This window comes from Phycodurus eques, chromosome 4 (assembly GCF_024500275.1).
Source record: "Phycodurus eques isolate BA_2022a chromosome 4, UOR_Pequ_1.1, whole genome shotgun sequence".
In the NCBI taxonomy this organism is placed as follows: Eukaryota; Metazoa; Chordata; class Actinopteri; order Syngnathiformes; family Syngnathidae; genus Phycodurus; species Phycodurus eques.
The window spans coordinates 27,103,694-27,130,301 of NC_084528.1; the positions used below are offsets into that span (position 1 = coordinate 27,103,694).

Below are 26,608 nucleotides of genomic sequence, written 5' to 3' on the forward strand. Positions count from 1 at the left end.
TAAAATCGATGCGTTCAATGCTCCGCGTAAACGCGCACACCAACTGCGGTATTATTTTGACGTTTGGCTAACCGGGAGTTGAAAGAAAATATCGTTTAGCTGCTGTCTTTCGGGTTACTTGAACAATATTTAAATATTTTTATATTGTAAAATCCTGAGTTAAATTGCGGACGGACGCTCGTTAAACTCCACTTGCAATTTGACTTTGGTGCCTTGTATGACTTGTCTCAGATGCTGAGACTTTTCGATTTAGCTGCAATTTTGCTCTAATTCCGCTGTATGAACTCAGACATTCATTTTAAAAAACGTATCATAAAATAACACCCATGTTTGTTTGACTTGAAGAAAGAAAAAGTAGCATTTTCAAATAATCTGAAAGCAAGAGTTCGGGGGAAACAATGGCGCCGTTGACTTTGATGGCTTTAACTGAAGAGTGGATAATGAACAAAGTGGGATTAAATCACCAACGCCTTGGTAACATTCCTTCATATTTACCATAATTCATGACTGAAGTAGATTTCAAAATCAAGTCTATGAAAAACATTGGCTATCATCGCTGCTTTGCTCCAAAAAAAAAGTTGTTGTTAATCGCAGTCAGACTGTCAAAAGAGTGGAGGAAAAAAAAAAAAAAGTAATATTTTTTTGAATAGGAGATGTTCGTTCACTGAGTCTTCCTGGCACATACAAGCAGAAAATCGGATATCTGGGAAATGGACTGGCCAACTTTGAGCGTCTAAAATCTCTGAATCTTTCACATAATTCGTTAGTCTCTCTTGAGGTAGGCTTGAGTGTTTGGGTCACTGTTTTGCATGTGTGTTTTACCCCAAATTACTGTCTTCGATTTCCTTTTATTGTGTCTCTTTAGGGTCTGCAACACTTGAAACATTTACAAATCCTAAATCTATACTATAACTGCATACCTTCCCTTGAGGAGGTAAAGGTCCTCTTTGAGTTGTCAGTTTTGAGAGAACTTGATCTGAGACTCAACCCTCTGGGCAAGATTTATCCGCACTACCGACCTTTTGTGGTGCATGCCATTGCCAGCCTACGCAAATTAGGTAAAATGTCAACCGGACTGCTCATACCAGATTACTTTTTAGTATTTCTATGCAACCTCTTTGCTTTCAGACGGATGTCCGGTCAAAGACGCTGAGCGCAAGGCTGCAAAGAAGCGGTGCTCACAGTTGAGGTACACAGCAGTTTGGAAGGGCAAACTATTTGTTTTGGGATGTGTTTTGTTTGAGAGTGGTGGGCCGGCAGGTTCAGCCATGCCTCGGTTGGCCTAAACACTATCAGAAGCACTGATCTACATTTACAACCCAAACGCTTATATTTGTTACATGAAATTGTGTTAAATTATTCTCAGTAGTCCTTCAGAGTCAGTAGTGCTGACCGATGTAACTCAAACGTTTAACATTTGGACTGGTTCTTTAATTGATGCAAACATAAATCAACATTAAATATAGTTTTTCATTTGGGCCATTTTAATACTCCCATCTTCGAGAAGTGTTACTCGTTCCACTCCATTCGAGCTCTACTGCATCCTTCTCGGCTGACACTGACAGCAGTGCTGCTGCTATGGACAAGAGTATCTGGCACTTGCTGTTGTTGGTTGGCCACATTTGGTGATACTTGTCGTTTTGGTCGTTAGGATAATAACTGTTTGTTATCCTCTCACCTTCTCCTTAATAACCCGGCTTCTTTTTTCTCAAAACCACACCAAAAAGTTTGTTTTGCTCTTCCCGAATGAAGTCTGCACATGCGCAGTAAGATATAATAGTCCATTGAATGGGAGGATAGGGGGAGCATTTAAAACGACAATGATAGACTAAACACAATGCACCTTTTCTTATTTAACAGTAGTTCATCTACAGGGTACCTGAAATACACAAATGCAATATGATTAAACTGCCAGCCTTCCCAGCTAACATGGATATTTGACTTCTAAAGCCGTCAATGGCAGTGAATGTACATAAAATATAACTGATAAAACATCTCTCATCAATTGCTTTTGTAATAAATGTTTTACCTTGCAGAGGTAGGATTATTACTCAAGAGGTGAGTCTTCACATTAGCACTAAGCACAGCTGATGTACTGTCTATTCGTTTTGATGGCTTCTCTGTTACCGCTGTCTTCAATGCTGTTATTAGTGCAGCTTTTGTCTTCGTTGTCTTCGTTCTTGATTTCCAGAAAGCGTGATGATAGACAGGCCTTAGTGGAGCGGCTCAGCATGAAGCTCTCCCTTCTGAGTGACAAAGATGATGTTGGGTCGAACCACGCTGACGTCCACAGAAACCACAGTTACTCAAATGAAGAATTAGAGTCAACTCATAAGCAGTCAGGTAAGACATATTATTGACATTTTTTTTTTCCAATTAAAATCATGCAGTTATGTTTGGCAGCTTACTTAGAGCGAAATTACTTGGTTGAATTCCATGTGATTGTAGTTGCCCTGTTTATAAATCACCTTTATGCCACTATCAGTGAGGATGGACAAGCTGATCATTACAAAACAGCAATGTGTCTTTTATTTTTATGTAATTTGTTACGTATTTTTCATAAAATCTGAACCAAATTGATGAAAAAAACCAAAACCAAAATACTGTGCACTGCAGTACTGTTCTATTGAATCGCTGTTGTTTTTAGTTATGTGATTGCAGCAGTAGGTGGCAACAGAGGGCCACTTTAAAACCGTCTTCAAAGGTCCTGCGTGATTATTATTTGAAGTCAGTATCTTGACAGGCATTCAGTTGTTTATTTTGGCTGGTGTTAGGTGAGTTCGAAAAGAAACGGCAACTAGTTGTTGGAGAGATGCGGGTCTGCTGCTGACTACTATTTTGGTGCCCTTTAGCAGGGCACTGAGCCTCCCAACCGCATCCCTAGTTCTAGCGGTGAAGCACTGTTTGTGCCCCCTCCTACCACCTTACAAGTAGCTGAAAGCCAGGACAGATTTCAACCCTTAACCTGGTAGTCATAGTGGTATAAATGTTGGTATAAAATGTGTTTTGTGGCATTTTCAAGCTCAAGACCATCAATGTCCCAGTCCCCATCATTCTGGCTCCAACCCCTTTTTGTATACTTCATGGCTGACTAAAGCAGAAAACAAGCAGCAAGTACGAGGTTGTCAATATTGCCGACATTATGATTTCTGTTCCTGCTTGTTGTCACGTTCATGTACTTGCAGCTCATATGAATGCTCCTTCCAGGATAGTTACAGGAAGCCGTTGGAGGAGCTGCTCGACGTCATGGATAAACACTGGGTGGGAAAGCGAACTCTGCAACTTAACACTAACTTCCTGAGTGAGTTCGCTGTGGGGATTCTGTCTAATGGCAGGAAATTGAGATAATTAAATAAAACAAATCTTCACATTTTCCTTCTATTTTGGATGCAGCTCAGATTGTCCAGATCCTCTCTATGATGGAAAACCATATCTCTAGTAAGGATGCTATGGTCAAGACCTTAAAAGAGGAAGTGGGCGCGTTGTGTTTTTTCGCAGCAGCACAAGAAAGAGAACACAAAGCTGATGTGACCAAGTTTACCGCTCGTCTGGTGATGACACAGATAGGGTTGCAAAATTCTGCAGGATTTACAATAGCGAAAACCTTTCATGGGAATGTAACTCGCTGTGGTGACCCCTGACAGGGCAAAGCCAGAAGTCACTTCTATATAACACAGAATGTTTGAGAAAATATATTGTAATAGAGTCTAGATAAAAACAGCCAGATTGAATGCAAATTGCAGTTGAATTTACATACACTTTGCATACGCAGCATGCCACTTACTCCAGGGCTTCCGAGGACACGCCCCCTGAATACAGCTTGCAATGTGTATTACATCACATCATAAATCATTTCTAAAACCCTCTTTCTTAACCTTCAACCCAGCAAAAATGTCACAAAAACTATAAATACTGAAATAATGATGATCTCATCTCAGTTTTCTCACAAATGTACTTACTCTGAGTGAAATCTAGGCCTGTTTAATTTAACACAAAGCTAATATACTCGCGGGAAGCGACGACTTTGGTAAAACGTAGTCTTATATTTAGCTTGATTCTTTAGCAGGTATAATAAAATTTTAACAGTTTCAATACAAGACAGCAATTCATGGGCTGCACAGACTCTTATCACGATCACTCATTTTCAACTCTTGTCCCAAGTGGATTTTACACCTACATCATCAGTTATAGGATCAATTGTCAAAACTACTATCTAATACAAAAAAGTGCACTCCATTTACCATGGACTACAGTTAAACATAGCATTCAATGCAACAGAAAAGGCACCAAAAAAAAAAACCAACAACTGAAAAATCCAGCAGTATGAAAGCAAAGCAAAGCAAATGTATTTATATAAGGCATTTCATACACAAGGTGACTCAATATGCTTCACATAATTAAAAGCATTAAAAACAAAGGAAAAAACAGTTCCAACAAAAAATAAAAATACAATTAAAACAGCGTACAGTGCAAGAAAGATCATTTAAAAGTGGAAATGCTCTAATAAGCATGAGAAAAAAAGAAGAGTTTTTAAACTGGACTTAAAAATACTCACACTTGAGGCTGACTTAACTTATAACTTATCTTCAAATGTGTGGAGCATAATAGCTAAATCCTACTTCACCATGTTTGCTTTGGACTCTGTGCTCCACTATTTGACCTGAGTCTGTAGATCTCAGCGCCCTAATGGATTTATATCCCTTTAGCATTTCTTTCATGTATTCAGGACCTAAACCATTGAGAGATTTATAGACCAGTAGCAGAACTTTAAAATCTATTCTAGAGTTGACTGGGAGCCAGTACAGAGACTTTAGAATTGGAGTAATATGTTCTGACCTCTTTGTTCTGGTCAGAAGCCGAGCTGCAGCATTGAAGCTGAAAAACCCACAAAGTTAAAATAGACCGCACCCACTAACTTTACTAGTAATATTACTAGTAATAAATAAGTAACCTTCACAACTAAACCAATCTAAATGAAAAACAAATCTCAGTTAGGCAACTGAAAATATTTTGCCAAACTACAGTGCTAAACTTCCCATGGAAAGTTTCATGAAATGTAAGTCTTTGCAAGTTTACATACAACTGTCGTCTTCTGAGTCAGATGGGTATTTGTCCAAACCAACTCAGGGAGAGCTCAACATGCAGCTGAGGATCGCCTTGGAGGAGAACGTCGCCCTCCAAAAAGAGCTGATCACGTCAGAACGTATGTATCGCCAGTATATGACGGAGCACCCGCCCACTTGCCACAATATAGGTGAGTGACAAGGCCAATTTAAATGGATTTCAAGCAATCTTTTCACAAGAAACTGCTTTATTTGCAAGCACAGGGGCTCAGAGAAGGGTGGAGGAGCTGAGGAAGGAGGTGGCAGAGCTGAGGAGAAAAGTGAAGGAGGCTCAAGAGCGTCAAGGATCATCCTCAGGTATCCTCCATCATTTGAGCTTTGGCGATCAAATAAATGTGACCCCAAACATACATACTTTGTTCATGTGACTTGTTTTGTCTCTTGCTGCAGGTCTGACTTGAAGTGTGCAGGAATGTGATTAAGGAGATTCCTGCAGGCATGAAGAAAATTGCACGCACCGCTTCAATGCTAACCAGCTATGTAGTTTTTAGTTTATTTCCTCCCTCCAACATGTTTGTATTACGATCCTCCAATCGTTGAGCTATTTATTATTTAGAAACAATGTAGAAGGCAGTGTTTATTTGAAGTTAACCTTAACCAAATAACCCAAAAAGGTCATTTATTAAAGGATGCTTGTGTATAAGTGTGTGACAGTGCTGTTATTTTAACAAATGATTTTGGAGGGGAATATTTGGGACTCCTGGATCAGCATCAAGGTTGCATCTCCTCTTAACCTCTGTTGTTTTTCACTTTAGTAGGTCAGATCAGATGGGAGACTCAACAACACTGCAGCCCAATGAATGCATCAAGATTCCAGCTGCGCTGTGTCTTTTTTTTATTAGATTTTTTTTATATTCGGTATCTCTGCTCTGACTTGAGGCATCAGGCACGTACGCACGCACACACACACACACACACACACTGAACGGTGTAGACCAACTCAGAGTAGATGCCACATAATTCATTTTTCGTGTTTCATAAGCTGAGCAAGCCATAACATGACACATGCTTTCACTTTCACCGCATAAGTGTTTGGTGTGCTTTTGTTTTATTTTCAGTAATGCACTACAAAATCATGAACACACAATTAAGAGCTCTAAAGAACACGTACAAAGATCCACTGCATGCACGGGGGACACAATAGCACATTAAAAAGTTATGAATTACAAAATAATAAGCACATATATAGATCCTCCACATTAAAGGTGCACAGTATTTGGCATTAAGCACAGGGAGCTTACTCAACAACTGCAGCAGACAAAATAATGACATTAATAGCTGCTATAGTTTTGCGGCTGCGACTGCAGGCAAGTGTGACAACAAACGCTGTCCCTACGTTAAAAATGTTCTACAAAAGTATACCATTCGGATTGTTTCCCTTTTACATCAGACAGTATTTAAGGATATAACCGGCATTCCCTGCTTTACTTCAGTTCAATTTGTGCCTTGGATGACAGTACCACACATTAAAGGTTTTCTGGATAACAAATATAACAGCATTTGATGGCAGCCAACTTTGTACATGTAGATATTCTTCGGATTTCAAGCAATTACACTGTACCATCATCACTTTTCATTACTTAAGGTTTCTAAGCAAGAAAACAACTTTCCAGTAGTCTGTCCTCACAGCAGGCACAGTAGATCAAATACAACAAAGTCCTACTATAATTTCTGTGCTTCTCAATTAAATGTAATATACATAATAACATGCACAAGTTACAGCAACACAGAAAGGAAGTTTAAGCCAGTGGCAGAAATCAAACCAAGTGGCTACAGTTATTAGATTATACACAATCTAACCACAAATATTTTAGCGGTACTGTGCATAAATGCGTTGGTGTGGAGGGATATCTGAAGTCAAAAGTTAAAAATACAATCTTGTACAACTGCGCTTCCTCCTGCTGAATTCCCAAATTAAGAATTTATTAACTGTTTAAAATTAGATGATGCAAAAAAGTGTTAAAGGAGATGGTAGATAAAATACCCATTAAATTTACTTGGTAGACGCAAAATGGTTGAACTGAAGGCATATTAATAAAATGACTGATCTTATAAAATGAAGAATATGAACAGCAGAGTTTCTAGACAGTTGACAAGTGGGGATACTAGACAAGCAATAGACAAAAAAAACAATACACAAATGTGTGCCAATTATCTGGAACACTGCGCCAATTAAAATCTTAAAGTGGGTGTATAAAGTTTTCTTAAAAAAAAAATTTAAGCAAAAAAAGTACAATGTTATTACATAAAACCCTTGTACCTTTTTTTTGTTTTTCTTGGCTTTCATTGTTCATTGTGCTTGATAAATATTCTACGGCCTGATCAAAACGATAGAGCTTCATCATCAACAACATTGGCGTTCTCCTCTTGGCAGTAACTCGCTATTAGACAGGAATGTACCAGCTGGTGAAGGTTTTGTAAAAATAGATGTAAACAGTTTTCCAGTTCTCACACTTTCACAAATAGAGGAACTCTCTTGCAAACACACAAAATAACTGGGTGGGAAAATATATGACAACTTATTTTGTTTTGTTTGTATTTTTTTTTGTAGTACTCTTTGTAAAGAAAGCGATCCTAGCCGTCGATCCACGTTTATCTCCGCCCCTCACATGGGTTTGGCAATGGAGGGTTTGGTGACCTTCTTTTCGTAGGACCCTCGATGCTTGTATCCTGAAACGTATCCCGATGTGTCGACCAGGTCTACTCGTCCCGCCTTACCCTTCCCGCGCCCCGTGTTGTCGAAGCGCTCCTTGTGCGACCCCGTGAACTTGGTGGTGTCTGTCAGTCGGTTCACTGTCGGGGAAGCCACGGCTCTCTGCGGAGGAGTTTGCAGGATAGTTAAGCTCCCCCCCAAAAAGTCAGTTGAGGATTGGGTTTTACGAGACATCTTACCGTCACCCCGGAGATCACAGGCGCCTTCCCCTCAATCAGCTTGAATACCTCGGCCTCAGCCTCGTCTCCAGTCTTCTCTTTGTACTTCTTCCTGGCAAGCTCTCCCAGTGCAATCTTGAATTCATCATACGTGATGGTGCGACAGGATTTCTTCCTGAAACAGTAAATGATTTGTTACAGGAAAGGACTGGACACGGCACACACTAAAATATCCGCTCACAGGATCCTCAAGAAAGAGGGAAGACGTTGTGTTATCGTCTGACGACATGGAGGGTGTCTTATCACTTTATGTATCTTGCTTCTCTGGTTTGTTGTCCACTATTGCTACTCTCGACCTCTGGACTGAAAGCAATTTTCTATTGCTCACCTGATTTCAACTATTAACTTTTTCCGAGTCAAACACTTACCGGGTAAGAACAATTGAACTTTTCCGACAAGAAGATCTCTTTCTACTTTCCTATTAGCCAGGGCTTTGGCGCCATCTTGTGGCATCTTACTTTGTTACAGAAAGAGCTCCAACATGTGCAGAGATTTCACGAATAGTTGAGTTTTTCAGTGAATATCCGTGGATAAATTCCACAGAATAGGTGCATTCACGTTTAGGTGGAGGTCCATTGTATTAACTTCAAAGTGGTTATAGCACAATAACAATGTTGTGCTTACATATGATGTGATGTGCGTTTATAGCATCTTGGAAAATCATACCACTTCCAATAGGGATTATAATGAGATGTGCCTTTCGAATTGGTAGTCAAAACATAAAATCAGATAACTGATTTCATCCTTATACTGCTCTCAGCCTGTCGTGGGCATATCTATATGATACGCCGAGATGGCTACGGCTGTGGTGTCCTTGAGCAAGACACTGATAACCCGAAATGCTCCCCGGGCGCTTCAGCTGCCCCCTGCTCCAGTGTGTTCCACTAACATGTGTATGTGTTCACTGTGATGGTTTAAATGCAGAGAACAAATTTCGTGTGCATGCTTGCATGTTCAATAAAAGATGATTCTTCTTCTTTTACAGTGCTTATTTTTTTCTGAGGAAAGCCACTTTAACTTGTAATAGACTACGTCATGCGGACCCAAATACATTGACATTTATATGGTCAACTTGTAACAATTGGCAATAAATCATGTCTTCCTCACTCATGCTCCATTTGAGAGTGCTTCACTTCTCTAGATGACCATGTGCCCGTTTCACTTCCACATAGTAACAAACACAAACATTCATTGCTGTGGAGATAGTTCAACCGAACAACAGCCTTTGAAGCCCCGCCGTCTCTCAGGGTAACCTGCTGTCATAGCAACAAGCCACAGTAAACAGGGGTGTTAAGGTTTATCATTTTTTTTCTCTCCCAGTGACCTGTTTTGTTTAGGCGATCCATCAGTGTTGAATATTTGGGCGCTCTGTGCTCGGAATCATTCCCGTGCTGTCTAATGTCAGACGGGAAACTGAACTTCCACTGCTGTTTTTGTCTGAGGAAGACAAATATATGTCCCCATCATACTGGCTTAATGGAGTCCTCAAATATCCAAATGGTTAAGCTTTGTAAATAAACTGCAAATCAGCATCTATAGAGGTTACAGTAAAGAAGGGTAAAGGTTGGACAGGGAATGGAACATTATTTCACCTTGGAAAACTGTAGCTGACCTGTTTAATTTACATACTTGAACCATCAGCTGGACCACGAACCATAAGAACACAAACGGAAGAATCTGTTTAATCCACTGCTTCCAATAATGTTCGCTGATCGGGAACCACGGCATGGAAAATAAAGTCACCAGAAAACCATGCCAGTAATTAATTAGTCTACAACAGATTTCTATGGCCTTCATAGTTTATGTTGAGGCTCCAAGTTCTCAACACTCGAAAACTCAGGAATCACTCACCCACATGGTGTTTAAGGCAGCGCTCATTATTATTATTTTTTTTTTATACATGTGCATCCAAAGAGCCTTGACACTGATTAAAGCGAAATGCACAGCCGCCTTCCACTGCTCAGTCATGCCTGCAGCAAGTCAGTACATGAACGAGAGCCCCCCCCCACCCACCCCACCCTCTACCCCAGTCTGGACCCTGTCGCACTTAATACAGATACTACTGTACTGACCTCAAGGCTGCCTTTTGTCATTATGTTGTGGCAGTCACCAAATGGCCAACTTTTGATAATGTCTTTTTTTTTCCCAGTACAAATCCCATATTCCCTTACTTGTCTTTTCATAATAACTACCACTGTAGTACACATTGTCATCGTTCCAAACGGCAATTCTGTTTTAGGGGGCTGTCGACAGTTTAAAAAATTAAATAGAAAAATGTACGATTCACAAATAAAGTAGAACCTCTAGTGGGAGGCAGTTAAAGTCGCACAAAAACCATAGTTTGAATCATTATGGCTGATGTCACGTGACAGTTGTATCTCGCAGCAAAGCAAGTAGCATCTAAAGGGGTTTTGTGTTTCAACCGCCACAGAAGGCAAAGGTACTCTCACTCTGTTGTCTGGACTCTGTACTGAAGTAAAATTATAGATATTTTTTGTAAAAAGACACTGGTAAATGCGGTGGTACTGATTAAATGACGTCTCAAGCGCTAGCTAGCGTTGGCGCTACTTTTATGCTAACAAAATTACCTGTTCCGAGAGCATTGCTAACAGGAACTGAGTAACAACAACAACAACAACAACAAAACTAAATTCGCTAATGATGACAACTGAAAAAATATACCTTACTTGTACGTGCTTTTTCAGATTGGAAAGATCATTTTTGAATGGCCGAATCTTTTAGACTGGTACAAGACACAACGCAGTTACCAAATCTTTCTTGTAGCCGACAATGTAAAACAATTCAATGTCCATGATGTCCCTGTTTTTTTTTTTCCTCCCTATAACACCCCAAGATTTCAGTCAATCAAGCTATCACTCTTTTTGACATTGTGTTGTTACCCACGCAGGTTTAGGGAAAATTATGAGTCTATTTTTACAAAGTAAGGAGTAAAAAGTACAGATATCTGTTTTGAAATGTCGAGGACTAAAACTACAAAACTGTCAGAAAAATAAATACTCAAGTAAAGTACAGATACCTGGAAATATCTACGTAGTGGTAAGTAAAGTAACAAAGTATTACTTTGTTATTTCCCACCACTGCAGAATAGCAGCAGTGGCAGCAACGAAGAATGATTTGACGACAACCAAAGAACCGTAAATGAAACATACTGCAACATAGAAAAGTGGTTTCTGTCCGGGCTTCTCAGGACAATATAACCAAGCCGGCGAGAGAACGGATGGCACGTAAGAATAGGAAGATCATTTCTTTATTTCCTACAGGAAATTTAGATTCGCCACTGATTTTGATGATGAAGAAATTTGATTCTTAATACTAACAAATTGGAGGTCAAGCCGCATCCCGAAACAAACCGTGTTCGACCCGAGTTTCACTGCATGTAGAAATGTTCCGATTGCACCTTATCTCTTGCAACTTGCTAGAGTACCAGCTATAGTACAAGAGAGCGACAGTGCGTGTTGAAGGTTGTAAGGTCCTTTCAGTACCTATTGTTAAAGCCACAAATCCCTAATTTTGCAAACTGCCTATTATAGTCTGGATTGCCAAGGGAACAATAACATTAAATGCAAGTCTAGCCGTGTAAAATCGACTGAATCAGCATGAGATTTCCTGTTTCATGGCCTTTTTCACCCCTGGAGCACGACAAGATGATGAGTTACTTCCAAGCTCGTTCTCCTGTTTCTTTATTCACATCATTGATCTACGATGTTTGATTATGCAGTACATATTTGCAGTAGCAAGTTGTGATACGTCCAACTATCTAGCACACTTTGTAAGGTTCGTAAATAAAACATTTCCCTCTTTAGTGCAATTGAGGTCATAGTTTATTATTAGAGTCTAGTGCACTTAAATCAAGCAGCAAAGGATGAACCGATCTGGCCTGGGGAGGTACAGGAGGAGCCATCCATCCAGAGCTTTTGTTCTGGTTTTTAATAGCAGTTTGCCTTAGTGGCATGTTCTAAACCCAGCAAAACATTTCTTTTTGTAATGGTTACAGTTCAAAATCAAACCATGGACCAGTGCAGTTTACAAAAGCATGTTTTATCACATCTAAATGTGTTTTTCCTCTCCACTTCTATGTTCCTGTCACTATAACCCGAGCAATGTTTGTGCCACTTCGTTGGACTTTGGGGCATTCGTGAGATTTCAGTGACGCAGTCTTAAGTCATCGCTGCTTCTGCATTAGTAACCTAGAAGCAGTACTGTCATGGCACATCTGTGGTGAACCACATTTATGCAAGTACATCAGTCCCAGAATCATGTCTGGATCGGCTGGTTCTGATGTGACTTGGACTCATATACAGTGGTGCCTTTGGACACGAGTGACCTGACTTTCGGGTTTTTCGAGATATATGGTCATTTGGGAGATGTTTAGCTTTGACTTATGAACATAAATTTGAGATACAAGCGCTGTATGGTGTCAGTGAACTCAACTTTATAGCAAGCAGCAATTTGGCAGATAGTGAAAAATTATTTAGTGAAAAAAACCCATTTAAAACAACCACATAACTTTGCCTTTAAAAGTCAGTTTAGCTTAATGCTAATAACCAATGCAAAACTCCATAGATGGGCTAATGATTAGCATCATTGTCACAGTGTTATAACCCTTTAAGCAACACAAACTGTGGAGCAACACATGTAGACAGACAAAGTGGACCCCCTCTATTAACGGGGGTTAGGGACCAGGCCCAAATGCGAGTAACGAAAATTCACGGCTAACTGACCGGGGAGGCCGTTCCTCCCAATCACGCCCTTCCAGGTCTCACTGTCGTTGCCCACGTGAGCATTGAAGTCCCCCAGCAGCACGATGGAGTCCCCAGCGGGACACGCCTTCCCATGAGGAAGCAGAGTCTGGGTTCTCTGAGGCGGGCTCTCCTATCTTTGGGGTTGAGGTCACCGAGGTGGTTAAAAAGTTCGTCGGTGGCAAGGCCCCGGGGGGTGGATGAGATTCGCCCAGAGTTCCTAAAGACTCTGGAAGTTGTGGGGCTGTCCTGGTTGACACGCCGCTGCAACATCGCGTGGACATCGGGGACAGTGCCTCCGGATTGGCAGACTGGCGTGGTGGTCCCCCTTTTTAAGAAGGGGGACCGGAGGGTTTTTTCTAACTACAGGGGCATCACACTCCTCAGCCTCCCTGGTAAGGTCTATTAAGGTTGAATCTCATATTCAGGAGGAGCAGTGTGGTTTTCGTCCTGGCCGTGGAACAGTGGACCAGCTCTTCACCCTCAGCAGGGTCCTCGAGGGTGCATGGGAGGTCGCCCAATCAGTCTACATGTGTTTTGTGGACTTGGAGAAGGCGTTTGACCGTGTCCCTCGGGGGGTCACGTGGGGGGTGCTTCGGGAGTATGGGGTACCGAACCCCCTGATACAGGCTGTTCGGTCCCTGTACGACCGGAGTCAGAGTTTGGTCCCCATATCCGGCAGTAAGTCGGACTCGTTTCCGGTGAGGTTTGGTCTTCGCCGAGGGTGCCCTTTGTCACCGATTCTGTTCATAACTTTTATGGGCAGAATTTCAAGGTGCAGCCGAGGCGTAGAAGGGGTCCGGTTTGGTGGCCTCAGTATTGCATCTCTGCATTTTGCAGATGATGTGGTTCTGTTGGCTTCATCAAGCCGTGATCGCCGACTCTCACTGGAGCAGTTTGCAGCTGAGTGTGAAGCGGCTGGGACGAGAATCAGCACCTACAAATCTGAAACCATGGTCCTCAGTCGGAAAAGAGTGGCATACCCTCTCCAGGTCGGGGATGAGATCCTACCCCAAGTGGAGGAGTTCAAGTATCTTGGGGTCTTGTTCATGAGTGAGGGAAGAATGGAACGGGAGATGGACAGGTGGGTCGGTGCAGCGTCTGCAGTGATGCGGACTTTATATTGGTCCGTTGTGGTAAAGAAGGAGCTAAGCCGAAAGATGAAGCTCTCGATTTACCGGTAGATCTACGTTCCTACCCTCACCCATGGTCACGAGCTATGGGTCGTGACCGAAAGAACAAGATCCCGGATACAAGCGGCCGAAATGAGTTTCCTCCGCAGGGTGTCCGGGCTCTCCCTTAGAGATAGGGTGAGAAGCTCGGGCATCCGGGAGGATCTCAGAGTAGAGCTGCTCCTCCACATCGAGAGGAGCCAGATGAGGTGGCTGGGGCATCTGATTCGGATGCCTCCCGGACGCCTCCCTGGTGAGATGTTCCGGGCACGTCCAGAGACTACGTCCTTCGGCTGGTCTGGGAACGCCTCGGGATCCCCCCGGAAGAGCTGGATGAAGTGGCTGGAGAGAGAGAAGTTTGGGTGTCCCTGCGAAAGCTACTGCCCCCCGCGACCCGACCTCGGATAAGCGGTAGAAAATGGATGGATGGACTCTATGTTTTTATAAAGTCCAATAATATAGCGTGCTATTTTTCTTATTAACAAACACATTACAAAAAAAAATGTTGGGTTCTTTTAAGCGGCAGGGTGAGCGAATAGTTGGAGCGTCTGCCTCACAGTTCTGGGGCCCGGGGTTCAATCCCCGGCTCCGCCTGTGTGGAGTTTGCATGTTCTCCCCATGCCTGCGTGGGTTTCCTCCGGGCACCCCGGTTTCCTCCCACATCCCCAAAAACATGCATGCGAGGTTAATTGACGACTCTAAATTGCCCGTAGGTGTGAATGTGAGTGCGGATGGTTGTTTGTTTGTATGTGCCCTGCGATTGGCTGGTAACCAGTTCAGGGTGTACCCCGTCTCCTGCCCGATCACAGCTGGGATAGGCTCCGGTACGCCTGCGACCCTAGTGAGGAGAAGCGGCTCAGAAAATGGATGGATGGCTGGATGGGTTCTTTTAAGAGGTTGGAATGGATTAACGGCATTGCAATAGGAATATATGATTTAAGAAAGAAGTGTTCTGAATTACAAGCGTGGTCCCAGAACAAATTAAACTTGTATCTCAAGCCACCTCTGTATAATGTTTGTTAGAAGTCTGCTTTCTTACTTGACTTTGGAGAAGACAATGTCGACGTCGGTGAGAGTGATGAGCTTGCCGTCGATCACGTCGCAGTCCTTGCAGAGCTTGGACCAGTTCTTCCCGTGCATGTCCTTGCCGGTAGCGCGCGTATCGCCGTGGATGGCGAAACGCCGGAACGACTCTTCCAAGGCGGTCAACTCCACCGGGGTGGACGAGCCCACGCCTCCTTCGCTGGTTCCGTTAGAGTCAGTGGAGAGCCTTTTGGAGGCGCGGTCTCTCGAGTGTTCATTGTGTGGCCGTAGTTGGGCCAAGCTGATGTTGGTATTCTTGGGTGTCTGGACTTTAAAGTCTTCTAGTCTGTCTCTGAGAAGAAAAGTTAATCTTACCATCAGTCTGGTGTAAAAGACAATCCAGATGATAACATCCCTAAAATGCATTGGCTGGAGTTTCTCTTTCCTCATGCAATTAAGGGGGTAGACAACATGCTCGAGGACAGTCACTACACGTTAAAACACATGGTTATGTGCTTACACATACACACACACACACACACACACACTCGGAGAATTAGCCTGGAGAGGTGGTCTAAACCTGTTTTGCAAAACTAGCAGGCAAACTCTTCAGTAAACAAAACAACAACAACAACAAAATGTTTTTGGCCAATGTGCCTGTTAGTTGTCCCTGTCAGTGAAATGCTGCAAGCAGGATATTCTGAGTTCTAGTACTCTGTAAATGGACTGATTTATTTGTTGTGGTCTCATGGTATTTGGCAAACAGAGAAAGAAGAAAAATGCTGAGGGGAATTAAATGTGTATTACAAGCCTAGACCGATGTACGTACAATAAGTCGCTTCTCAAACTTACTTCTGGTCTGCCATGCTTGTGCAGGAATTAGCTTCCTTCTGTGCAATGCGTGGATGAGCTGACTTGTGTTTTTTCTTTGTGCTGTGGAAAAGATGAGAATGGAGGTGGATACTGTGAGATGTGCCCACACGTGAATACAAGAGAAGAAGACACTACCGGTATGTCTTTTTGTTATAGTTACAGTATTCATGTTTGGATGAATAAAATATCTATTAAGATATCCATCCATCTATCAATGAGAAACATTTCTATCCTTGTGAAGTTTGCTACCCAGTTCATATTGGAAGGACGAAAGAAATAGCATGATTCATTGCAGTCTAGTGTATACTAATGAGATGGTACAAACAAAAAAATATCATCCACCCACAGTGGATTGTGATCGAAGTGGTCACATACTGGGTTGTGATATTTCTTTAAAAAATAATGGGCGGAAAACATGTCCAAAGTAATTTTATGTAGCTGATAACATCATTGACCATACAAAACTACTTGTTTAAACAGTGAGAGTACCTGGTTAGTATATGCCAGTATTCACAAGATATTAATCCCGAGATACCACAAAAATAAGCGCACTCGTGCCTGTGACATCAGAGTATTCTTATTGAATCCTTACTAAGTGCTATAAACGTGTCCGTCCATCCATCCATCCATTTTCTATACAGTGTATCCTAATTTGGAAAAATACAATATTTCTCAAGCATTAAAAAAGAATGTTAGACCAGTCTAAGTCTGTTCATAAATGCAATGTTATTATATTAAAACCTCTGAGCATTCACACAATACAAGTATGCACAAATAGTGAAGAACAAACGAATTCCACGACATGACAAATATTTAAAAAACAATGTCTCTATATACTGAAAGAGTAGCATGACATCGTCTCTACCTCACCTCACACTTGTAAAACTAACTGTTTAAAATCAGTAACTTCGAAAGCAGAAGAAAAACAAATACTGTACCTAAAAATCAAATACAGTAAAACGCCATCCGTCCCAATCTCAATCCAATGGTCCTGTATGCTCACCTTTGAGCTGTCCCCATAATTAGCGCAGCATCCTTAAAGAATGTGTGTAGCTATGGGAAATAAGGTATCGAGAGAAGCTGCCAGTTTAAGTAGATACAGAACGAAATGCTGAGTCGAACAAACTAATGCGCCTGCTTGAAGCGAGAACCTCTTTAGTTCACATGACTCATGAAGCTCTTCACTGACCCCTCCCAGAAGACACCATGTCAAGTTAAGTCTATCCATCAGCAGCCTATGGACAGTCAACACATATAAGAACGTAACCTTGCAGAGACATTAATGGGTACAAAAGCTAACAGTGACACAGCATAAAAGAAGATATTATAAATGTCTGAATAGTGTGGCTTTCAGAGATTGAAACACTGGGAGGGCTTTGTCTCATTCGAGGGACCTCTCTGCGCGACCCTTGCACATTTATTCATACACACATGGCGACATCGTAGACTCTCACTATTGACGCAAGGCAATTTGTCACCGAGGACTCGGGCCAGCACCACAGTTCAGTCACATTTTTTATTTGACCTCACATCTACCTTACAATAACCGATAATTATTATTTCATTTTGAGCTTTGGAATTTATTCTTTTGTTAAGGTTAACAGTATGTTTTTACGTGATTTTTTTGGTAACTTGATATCAACAAATAACTTCCTACACTGATGTGTTTTGAGTCTCAATTTCCAAAGAATGCATACACAATTTAGCCTTTTTGTAAACAATTAAAAAAAAAAAAAAAATCCTTTGTGCTTTCAGGGTAACTTTTAAAGAACCTTCTTATTAAAGGAATACTGAACTTAATCAAATTAAAGTCAGTTCTTCATTCAGATGTTTTGTTTTTGTAAAAGACAAAAGAAATACAGCATTTGGTTCCAGCATCACACAAATTTTTCCGTTTAAAGACTATTTTGTAGCTGCTTTTGAGACTAAAGAAGAATAAATCAATTTTTGGGCTGACATTTATGGTAGCCTACAATTATTAATTATTCTTATTTGTATATTTTTAAATTTTAGATTATATCTATATTATCAAAATTATAGATAGATGAATTACAGATCTTTGGATAATCACAATAATGCTCAGTTAAAGTGATCATTTAAGGGATTAAGACATCATTAGCGCGGGCCTGTATTAATAATATTTAGTCGATCAAAGAGATTTTATTCTTAATGCTTTATTTTATCCTCCAAGTGTTCAAATGTGCTCTGTGTAATTTTTGGGTGCTTACCTGCAGGCTAACGTGTTATGAAAGATGGAAGCTGAGAATAATTGACATTTTTGCATGATAAATGACATCAATTGCAATTTATGCAAATACCAAATAATTAATCAATCAAGTAATTTAATCCCATTGAATTCTAATTACCAAAATATAAAGTGCCTGAATCAGTATGCATAATCTTTTCATGCAAAACCTAATCGATATTTTAGGTGCATTCCAACGCAGAGCTTGCAGCGTTACAAACTTTGAGTGGCAATCAATTGCTTTTCAATGGAGTAGCAGCAAAATCACAGCGGAACAAAGCAGTCGTTTCTCCGATTTGTAGTCTGTAGTCTCAAGTGTCCAAGTCAAGAAGACAACAGGCCTCCTCACACCATATGATGACCAATACAGGGAAATTGTAAAAATCTTACAATGCCAGCTCACGTGTTAAAGCAACATTGTACACAAGTTGCTTTACTGCTTTACACAAGTATCATTGTGTTGTTTTTTTCTATCCTCCTCAGTTAGGTTGAGGGCAGCTCTCCAGAGAGAAAACCGTGAGTGTATGACAGCATGCTTACATCCAGTCGCCTTCTGGCAACATGCTGCACACATGAGTGCGTCAACCATAAGTTGACCCAATTTTAACTGCATCTATTCAGAGCGACAATACGCCGTCACGGCTGGAAACATTCTATTCATGCTTAGGAAAGGAGATCAACCAGTAGACAACGTGCAAGGTGTGAGCTGCCAAAAAAAATGTGCTTGTTTGGCAGCCGGTGTGACACATAAAATGATGACATCGTTGACAGCGAAGAGGAGGAGGAAAGTGTTTGGGCTACACATCTTGTCAACGCATCACAGTGAACCCCATCATGTGTTCTGTCGAGATCCTTGCCAGGAAGAGGCTCTATATTGGGACCAGTCAATCATAATAAAGTAGCGATCATCGTCCTTACAGTCAAACCCCGCCCTCAATCTCCACACACAATCCACTGGTTGATATCAGATTTTTTTCCCCCCCGATTTTGTATTGGAAATAACAAAAATAACTTAAATGTAAAAATATGGCAACCACTGTAAAACATGAAAATAACCAAACTCTGTAGCTCAACTTTGATAACATGTCAACATGCATGGTTATGCTAGAGTTAGTGTCAGAAAAAGAGCCAAAGAAGATGCAAAATGCTAAAGAGTTAATTCTCCGATGCTCGCTGAACTGAGCTGTCATGGGATTTGAGTGCCAAAGATTCATGTGACTGGATTCATAATTACCCCCCAAATTTTGGTTGAATTCCAGGTTTTATGATTTCCTGTTTGAGTTTGTCAAAACAGTACATTTGATGTGCCATGAAGGATGTTTTTTTTAAATTTGAAACCTATGCCAAGGATATTCTGGAGCTACAGTTTGATTCATAAGAAGTCTATTAATCAAGAGTTAGATTGTCAGTTCATTGTGTTATAAAAATGGATAAAAGGATTTGATTGCTACATTTAACTTTGTCTTGAAATGTTAAGTGAATAATGATGGTATGAATTACAATTTAGTGCTGATCCAAATTAGGATGGTTTGGCCTTGGCGGAGAAGCACGGTGATGCAGTGATTAATATATCTGCCTCACAGTTCTAGGGTTGGGGGTTCAAATCTTGGCTCTGGACTTTCTGTGTTGTATTTGCATGTTGGCATTTTTTTTTTTCACTGAAGAAAAGAAATTGGACATAAATAGAAATGTGAGTGTGAATGTTTGTTATTAACTGGCGACCAGCCCAGGGTGTACTCCATCTCTTGCCCTATTAAGGATAAGCACGACAGAAAATTGATTGATGCCTTGGCGGGGATCTATAATCAAGGGTTTGGAGATAGACTAATGCAAACATATATATTGTTTAAGATGACATCAACAATACTTCAAGAGCGTACCATCAAATGACACTGGAATCAGCCTGAGGACATACTTGGTTTTAGTCATTGTGCCCCCCACCCCCTAAAAAGAAACAGAATGACATCATCGCAGTGCAACACAGAACCTGTGGTCACCAGCACCATACACCTTCCATCAGTCTTCACCTCCCTCCAACTGCTCTGTGAATCACACAAGTTGGCGTGCACTGAGCTGTAGAGTAACAAGATGCTTAGGGCCAGGCACAGTGGTTATTGTTGGCAGTGGCAGTTGAGCCCAATAGAGACTGTGCAAAGAAAGCATGACGCCATAGATGGCAAGGGGGAAGGCCAAGTAGCAATTCTTAGGCTACAGTGTCTTCTGTCGTAACGAGAGAAGAACTAAGATTTTCATCCCGTCTGGGTTACAATGGAACCCTTAAAGTCTCGACCATTTTTTTTGCGAAAGTACACCTCTAAAGTTACACAGCAAATCTGACACTTCAGACCAGTGCGCATCCAAAGGGTTTGTTATGCCACCACAGATGGATAGCAGTTTTGGCAGATGATAACCATTGAACCAGAAATGGAACTTATAGCAATTCTTAGGCTTCAGTGTCTTCTGTCGTAATGAGAGAAGAACCAGAAATGGAACCTATGATACTGGAATGCGACAAACTCGTCACTGTCCTGGCTGCTCTATACAATTTTGCGAAATCATCGATAATATTGAAAGAACAAGAATGTAGACTGGAAAGTCAGCTGATAAGTCTGTATGTGAAGAGGCTCACCTCCCGGGCATATGGATTAATCCGCCCTCTACCCGTTCATTCTTGACTCGTCATCAACATTGGTGGGGTGAGTATACCTTTTCATTTTATTTACATTGCGCTATTCACATTTGTTGTTTCTATTTGCACTTACACAGTTAAGAATGTTAAACAGGGAAAATATTCCTGATGCAAGCTGCCTTCTTATCATCACTGTTTATCAAAGTTAAGCTTGAGAACATTGTTTTGACCTTTTACTTTTAACAGTGATTCAATGATTTTTAAACGATTAACAGTGATTCAATTATTTTTAAACTGGGAGCATGGTGGAGTGGTGATCTGCGTCGCAGATGGTTTCAAATCTTGTGAGTTCTTCCCACTATAAAAAATACATGATAGCTTACCTGAAGACTAAATTGTCCATAGGTGACTCTGAGTATGAATGGTTGTTTATCTACAGCACGTTCGCTCTGCGCATGACTGGCAACCGGTCCAATTTGTACCGCGCCTCTCGCCCAAAGTCTGCTGGGATGACCTCCAGTTCACCAGTGTTCACAACTGTTCTAAATCCAAACCAAGTGGACTGTGTTCAACCTCTGAGGTTCCACTGCACGACAGTAACCTGTTTATGAACCCTTGGTGAAGAATGACACGTGTTGACCTGATTTTGACCCTTTTTTTTTTTTTTTTTTTTTTTTTTATTCCAGTGTATAATCATTAATTTTCACGGTGACGCAAAGTGATTATGACGTCAGCCGAAAGGCTCTTAGGGTAGCTTGGTGAAATCTGGGCCAATGACTGGGTTCATCCCATGCATGTGTAATTCAACCTATGGGGAGAACACGTCACCATATCTCCCTCGTGGCCCACTAGTCTTTCCGTAGTAGATATACAGTACAGTAATCTGTCCATCCATTTTCTATACCACTTGTCCTCATCCGGGTCGCGGGTGAGCTGGGGTTTAGCGCAGCGGGGTACACCCTTGACTGGTCGCCAGCCAATCGCAGGGCACCTATACAGTCTCCTCCAAAAGTATTGGAACGACAAGGTCAATTCCTTTGTTTTCGTTGTATACTGAAGGAATTTGGGTTTCAGATCAAAAGATAAAAATGAGAAAAACGTTTCGAATTTCAGCTTTTATTTCATGGTATTTTCATCTAGATGTGTTAAACAACTCAGAACAGGGCACCTTTTGTTTGAAGCTTTTCAAGTGAGCAAAGGTATTTGAACAGACATGATTAAATTAACTTAAAGTGAATAACATTTAATATTTGCTGGCATAAGCCTTAGTTGCAATAACTGCATCAAGCCTTTGATCCGTTGACTTCACCAGACTGTTGCATTCTTCATTTGAAACGCTTTTCCAGGTCGTTATTGCAGCCTCTTTCAGTTCTTGTTTTTTTCTGGGAGTGTCTCCCTTCAGTCTCCTCTTCAGGAGGTAAAATGCATGCTCTGTTGGTTTAAGGTTGATTGACTTGGCCAGTCTAAGACCTTCCACTTTTTCCCCCTGATGAAGTCCTGTGTTGTGTTGGCAGTGTATTTTGGGTCTTTGTCTTGTTGCATGTTGAAGCATCTCCCGATTAGTTTGGATTCATTTTTCTGTAAATTGGCAGACAAAATGGTTTTGTAGACTTCAGAATTCGTTGTGCTGCTCCCATCATGAGTTACATCATCAATAAAGACAAGTGAGCCCGCTCCAGAAGCACCCATGCAAGCCCAAACTATGACATTACCTCCACAATGCTTCACAGATTAGTTTATGTGATTTGGATCATAAGCAGATCCTTTGTTTGTCCATACTTTGGCCTTTCCATCACTTTGTTAGAGGTTAATCTTAGTCTCATCAGTCCATAAAACTTTGTTCCAAAACTTTTGTGGCTCATCTCTGTACTTCTTTGCACAATCCAAGCTGGCCTTTCGATTCTTTTTGCTGATGAGTGGTTTGCATCTTGTGGTATGGCCTGTATATTTCTTCTCTTGAAGTCTTCTTCGAACAGTGGATTGTGATACCTTCACCCCTGTCCTGTGGAGGTTGACAGTGAATTGTCTTTGGGTGTTTCTTCACAGCTCTCACAATGTTTCCGTCATCTACTGCTGTCGATACCCTTGGCCGACCTGTTCGATATCTGTTGCTCAGTAGACCAGTAGTTTCTTTCTTTTTCAGGACATTCCAAATTGTTGCATTAGCTATGCCCAATGTTTGTGCAATAGCTGTGATCGATTAACCCTCTTCTCTCAGCTTCAAAATGGTTTTCTCCCCTGGACAGCTTTCTGGTTTTCATGTTTGCTTAACAGTAAATGCAGTTTTCACAGGTGAAACCCAAAGTCAAAAACAAGCACTGTCTAATGTTTAAGCAATCAATCTAAACGGCAACACCTGAGCAACTGGAAACACCCATCAGTCACATGTTCCAATACTTTTGGTCACTTGAAAAGTGGGTCGCTTCAAACAAAAAGTGCTCTGTCGTGAGTTGCTTAACACATCTAGATGTAAATACCATGACATAAAAGCTGGAATTATGAACTTTTTTCTCGTACTCATCTTTTGATCTGAAACCCAAATTTCTTCAGTATACAACAAAAACAAAGTAATTGACCTTGCTGTTCCGATACCTTTGGAACACTTTCATTTTAGGAAATAAAGGATCAAAACAAGTGCAACAGTAAGTGTTTGAACAATGTGAATTATTATGCTATAAAAACACTAATAATTACATTTGTTGTTTGCTTTTTGCTCCGTCTGAAGAGCCTGAGAGAGGCTGTTTAACTGATGCTGTGTTTGAACACTGCTATTTTTTTTTACTTCACAAAACTTGGCTAGCCATAATGTCTCCTAGCCAGAAGCCGAGCTGCACCGTGTTTGTTTATGGACTAGGCGTGTGGCCAGCGTGCAATGCAGTTACATTTCTTGTAACTATATGTTCTGTGTGGGAACCCTAATGATCACCTCATCATATTACATAATTGTCTCTGCACCTGCTTATTTGCATTTTATGACTAGATTTAAACAGAAGTAAAAAAATAAAATAAAATAAAATTTGCGGTATGCCGGATATGGCCCGCAGGCCTTTAGTTCGACAACAGTGAGTTTTCTCGCTTCTGTTTTTGGTAAATCGGAGGAAGCCAGCGAAAAGCACGGTGAGAACATCCAAACTACACACAGGAAGGCCATGATTTGAACCCAGAACCTCAGAACTGTGAGGCAGATGTGCTAACTAGTCTACGAGCTGCCCAACAGATATGTTATCATATTTAACGCTCAATGCAAGCATCCATGCATGCATAGGCCGCTTCATGCCATTTTGCAACCCAGAGCGTCAGGAAGCTGATTAATGAGGACATACATCCTGTCTTGCGTGCATAATTATGTAACTGGGCTACACGTAAGCTTGGCGTAAAGCTCTGCAGCCATAGGCCAGCCGAGGTGTCAGTCACTTTCAACAACCAATCAGCGCGCTCGTAGAGGTGCATTTGGAAGATAAACACAGGCGAAGACACTCGTGTTGTTGATGTTACACAGATATGGCTGCGGCTGCAGCTGTTGCCCGAGACAAGTGTTACATAAAGTCGCAAATGCCACATTCACACATTCGTGCTTCAAATGTGCTCGTAAAACGTTAATTGCACAAATCATCTCAAGTAGCTGCATCCCGAAGTGTTTAAAAAGACGTCACATTAAGAGGAAGCGTTGACGCAAAGGAATGCAAAGCGCATCTTCGACAATTGGATGCGTACGTCGGTGTAAGGAAGCAGCCGACCTCTGCTTTGAACATTATTTTAACATGCACGAGCAATTTGGGGGGGGGGGAAATGAATTAAGTCGATCACCTAGTGACGTAATCCCCTACCTCGTTGTCAGTTAAAAATCATCGTTAAGAAGCGCTTCGGTGCGTCTCTCCTCTCTGCTGGCGCTCCAGTCTAGCGATGACGGCTCGGTCTCGGTTCTCCCCCCGCCGGGATGCTGGAGAGCGAGCAGCCCGCTGATTGGCTGCCCTGGCCCCGCGACTTGCTCCTTTCCTCTCGCTTGACGGTGGCGGTGCGCATAAGCGTTGACTAACGAGCACAAAGCAACCAAAGCATCTTGTTGTGTGTTTTTATTTTATTTATTTTTTTGTAGAAGCACAACGATTGGCTGCTTCATTCATAAACATATTATGGATACGCCGTGATTCAATAAGAGTCGTTTTTGTCATCTTGGTCTAGGTGGAGACATCATTTGGCCATTTAAAGATTCTTGTGGAAGATGTGGCACACAGGCTGCCCTCTGAACCCGATCCTCCTTAAAGGCTGTTACACAACCAGTGTGAGCCTAATAGCTGAACTCGGATGGACATTATGTAACCTTGTCGACCTTACTGTAGCACCATCATAACATAAAACCCCTCATAAAAGATTTGAGTGGAAGACAATTCACGTTAAGTGCAAATAGGCAGACCTAGAACCACCCACCCTGCATCATGCAGACATGAATGCTTTATCATTCTGGCAAATGTCTCGTAAACCTGGGCCAGCATGGCGACTGAGTGCTTAACAAATCTGCCTCACAGTTCTGAAGTGTAGAATTCGAATCCCAGTTCAAGGCCTTCTTGGGGCGTTTGCTTTTTCTACCTGCGCTTGTGTGGGGTTTCTACTCTGGCTTCCTCCTGTATTCCAAACACTAGCATATTAGATGTATTAATGACCATAAATTGTCCATAGGTGAAAATGTGAGTGCGAATGGTTGTTTATTACCTATTTCTCAGCCAAAGTCAGTGCGGATAGTTTCCAGGTCAATAATTCCACATCGCGTATGTTATGTACAGGCAGTCAAGCACGGGTTAATTCATGTATGATAACTGAATCTCGGGGCTCACACACAGTATGCTGCAGCCTGCAGGGCCTCCAACTGAGGTCTGCCAAAGAATAATTTGACTTTAATGTATATTGGATGAGATAATGTCTTTCACTGGCGGCGGCACGGTGGACGACTGGTTAGAGCGTCAGCCTCACAGTTCTGAGGACCCGGGTTCAATCCCCGGCCCCGCCTGTGTGGAGTTTGCATGTTCTCCCCGTGCCTGCGTGGGGTTTCTCCGGGCACTCCGGTTTCCTCCTACATCCCAAAAACATGCATGAATTGGAGACTCTAAATTGCCCATAGGTGTGAATGGGAGTGCAAATGGTTGTTTGTTTATATGTGCCCTGCAATTGGCTGGCAACCAGTTCAGGGTGTACCCTGCCTCCTGCCCGATGATAGCTGGGATAGGCTCCAGCACGCCCGCGACCCCAGTGAGGAGAAGCGGCTCAGAAAATGGATGGATGTTTCTCACCGGCACGCAAAAATCTTTCAAAAATTCAATAGCTGACTGGATAGATGTGGGAAGCTCCAGAGAGTTTTAGCGGTTGGAATAGTGTTTTCCATCGGTGTCCCGCGGTCACATTGTATTGTGTGATTATCAAGAGTGGGAACGCCTGTTTTTGATCCTGGAATACTGTGAAAACAATCAATTCTGTTGGGTTGACTACAATTTTAGTGCTGTGTGATTTTATGACCATCGGTGCTGTTTGGGTGCCATTTTGTTCTTTTTGCATAAGTTTGGTCCTTAAGACCAGCAGTTCTCGGACCTCTGGGGCTCGCAGGCCGTTTTGCAATAAATTAGTCATATTAAAAAGTGGATCCCACATATGGGAACCGGGGTGCCACTAAAACAGACAAACCTCCCTACTTAGGCTTTGGGCCAACTAAAAGCTCTGATATGATTGTGATGTACCATCACATCTGACATTACAGTTTGAATGAAAGTTATTTTAAAAAAAAAGTTTTTTAACAAAAGGCGTGATAAAGTCCTACTTTTTATCAAGAACCAAAGGCATATTTTTTCAAGTCCTTTTTTTCT

At 41.7% G+C, this 26,608-nt stretch overlaps 2 protein-coding genes across 7 annotated transcripts; one reads left to right on the top strand and one right to left on the bottom strand.

Annotated features, from left to right (window-relative positions):
- The first annotated feature begins 5 nt into the window (after nucleotides 1-5).
- cep72 (centrosomal protein 72) lies at nucleotides 6-5,844 on the top strand. 5 transcript variants are annotated; one of them, XM_061674908.1, is made up of 11 exons: nucleotides 6-474; nucleotides 651-778; nucleotides 866-1,058; nucleotides 1,129-1,189; nucleotides 2,192-2,343; nucleotides 3,023-3,114; nucleotides 3,208-3,301; nucleotides 3,394-3,551; nucleotides 5,128-5,254; nucleotides 5,304-5,420; nucleotides 5,514-5,844. In XM_061674908.1, the coding sequence occupies exons 1-11, from the start codon at nucleotides 399-401 to the stop codon at nucleotides 5,522-5,524; spliced, it is 1,209 nt and encodes a 402-aa protein (XP_061530892.1). In that variant the 5' UTR covers nucleotides 6-398; the 3' UTR covers nucleotides 5,525-5,844. The 5 variants fall into 5 exon arrangements, with proteins under 5 accessions (XP_061530892.1, XP_061530890.1, XP_061530891.1 ...); XM_061674906.1 differs by having other exon boundaries at nucleotides 3,023-3,301; XM_061674907.1 differs by having other exon boundaries at nucleotides 3,023-3,301; nucleotides 5,328-5,420.
- A 288-nt stretch (nucleotides 5,845-6,132) lies between these two features.
- LOC133401672 (tubulin polymerization-promoting protein) lies at nucleotides 6,133-24,748 on the bottom strand. Of its 2 annotated transcripts, none has more exons than XM_061674912.1 (5): nucleotides 24,584-24,748; nucleotides 15,862-15,942; nucleotides 15,026-15,361; nucleotides 8,016-8,169; nucleotides 6,133-7,938 (listed from the first exon to the last, which is right to left on the bottom strand). In XM_061674912.1, exons 2-5 carry the CDS (start codon nucleotides 15,873-15,875, stop codon nucleotides 7,729-7,731), a joined length of 714 nt encoding a protein of 237 aa, XP_061530896.1. In that variant the 5' UTR covers nucleotides 15,876-15,942; nucleotides 24,584-24,748; the 3' UTR covers nucleotides 6,133-7,728. The 2 variants fall into 2 exon arrangements, with proteins under 2 accessions (XP_061530896.1, XP_061530897.1); XM_061674913.1 differs by lacking the exon at nucleotides 24,584-24,748 and adding an exon at nucleotides 16,821-16,885.
- Between the last annotated feature and the right edge of the window lie 1,860 nt (nucleotides 24,749-26,608).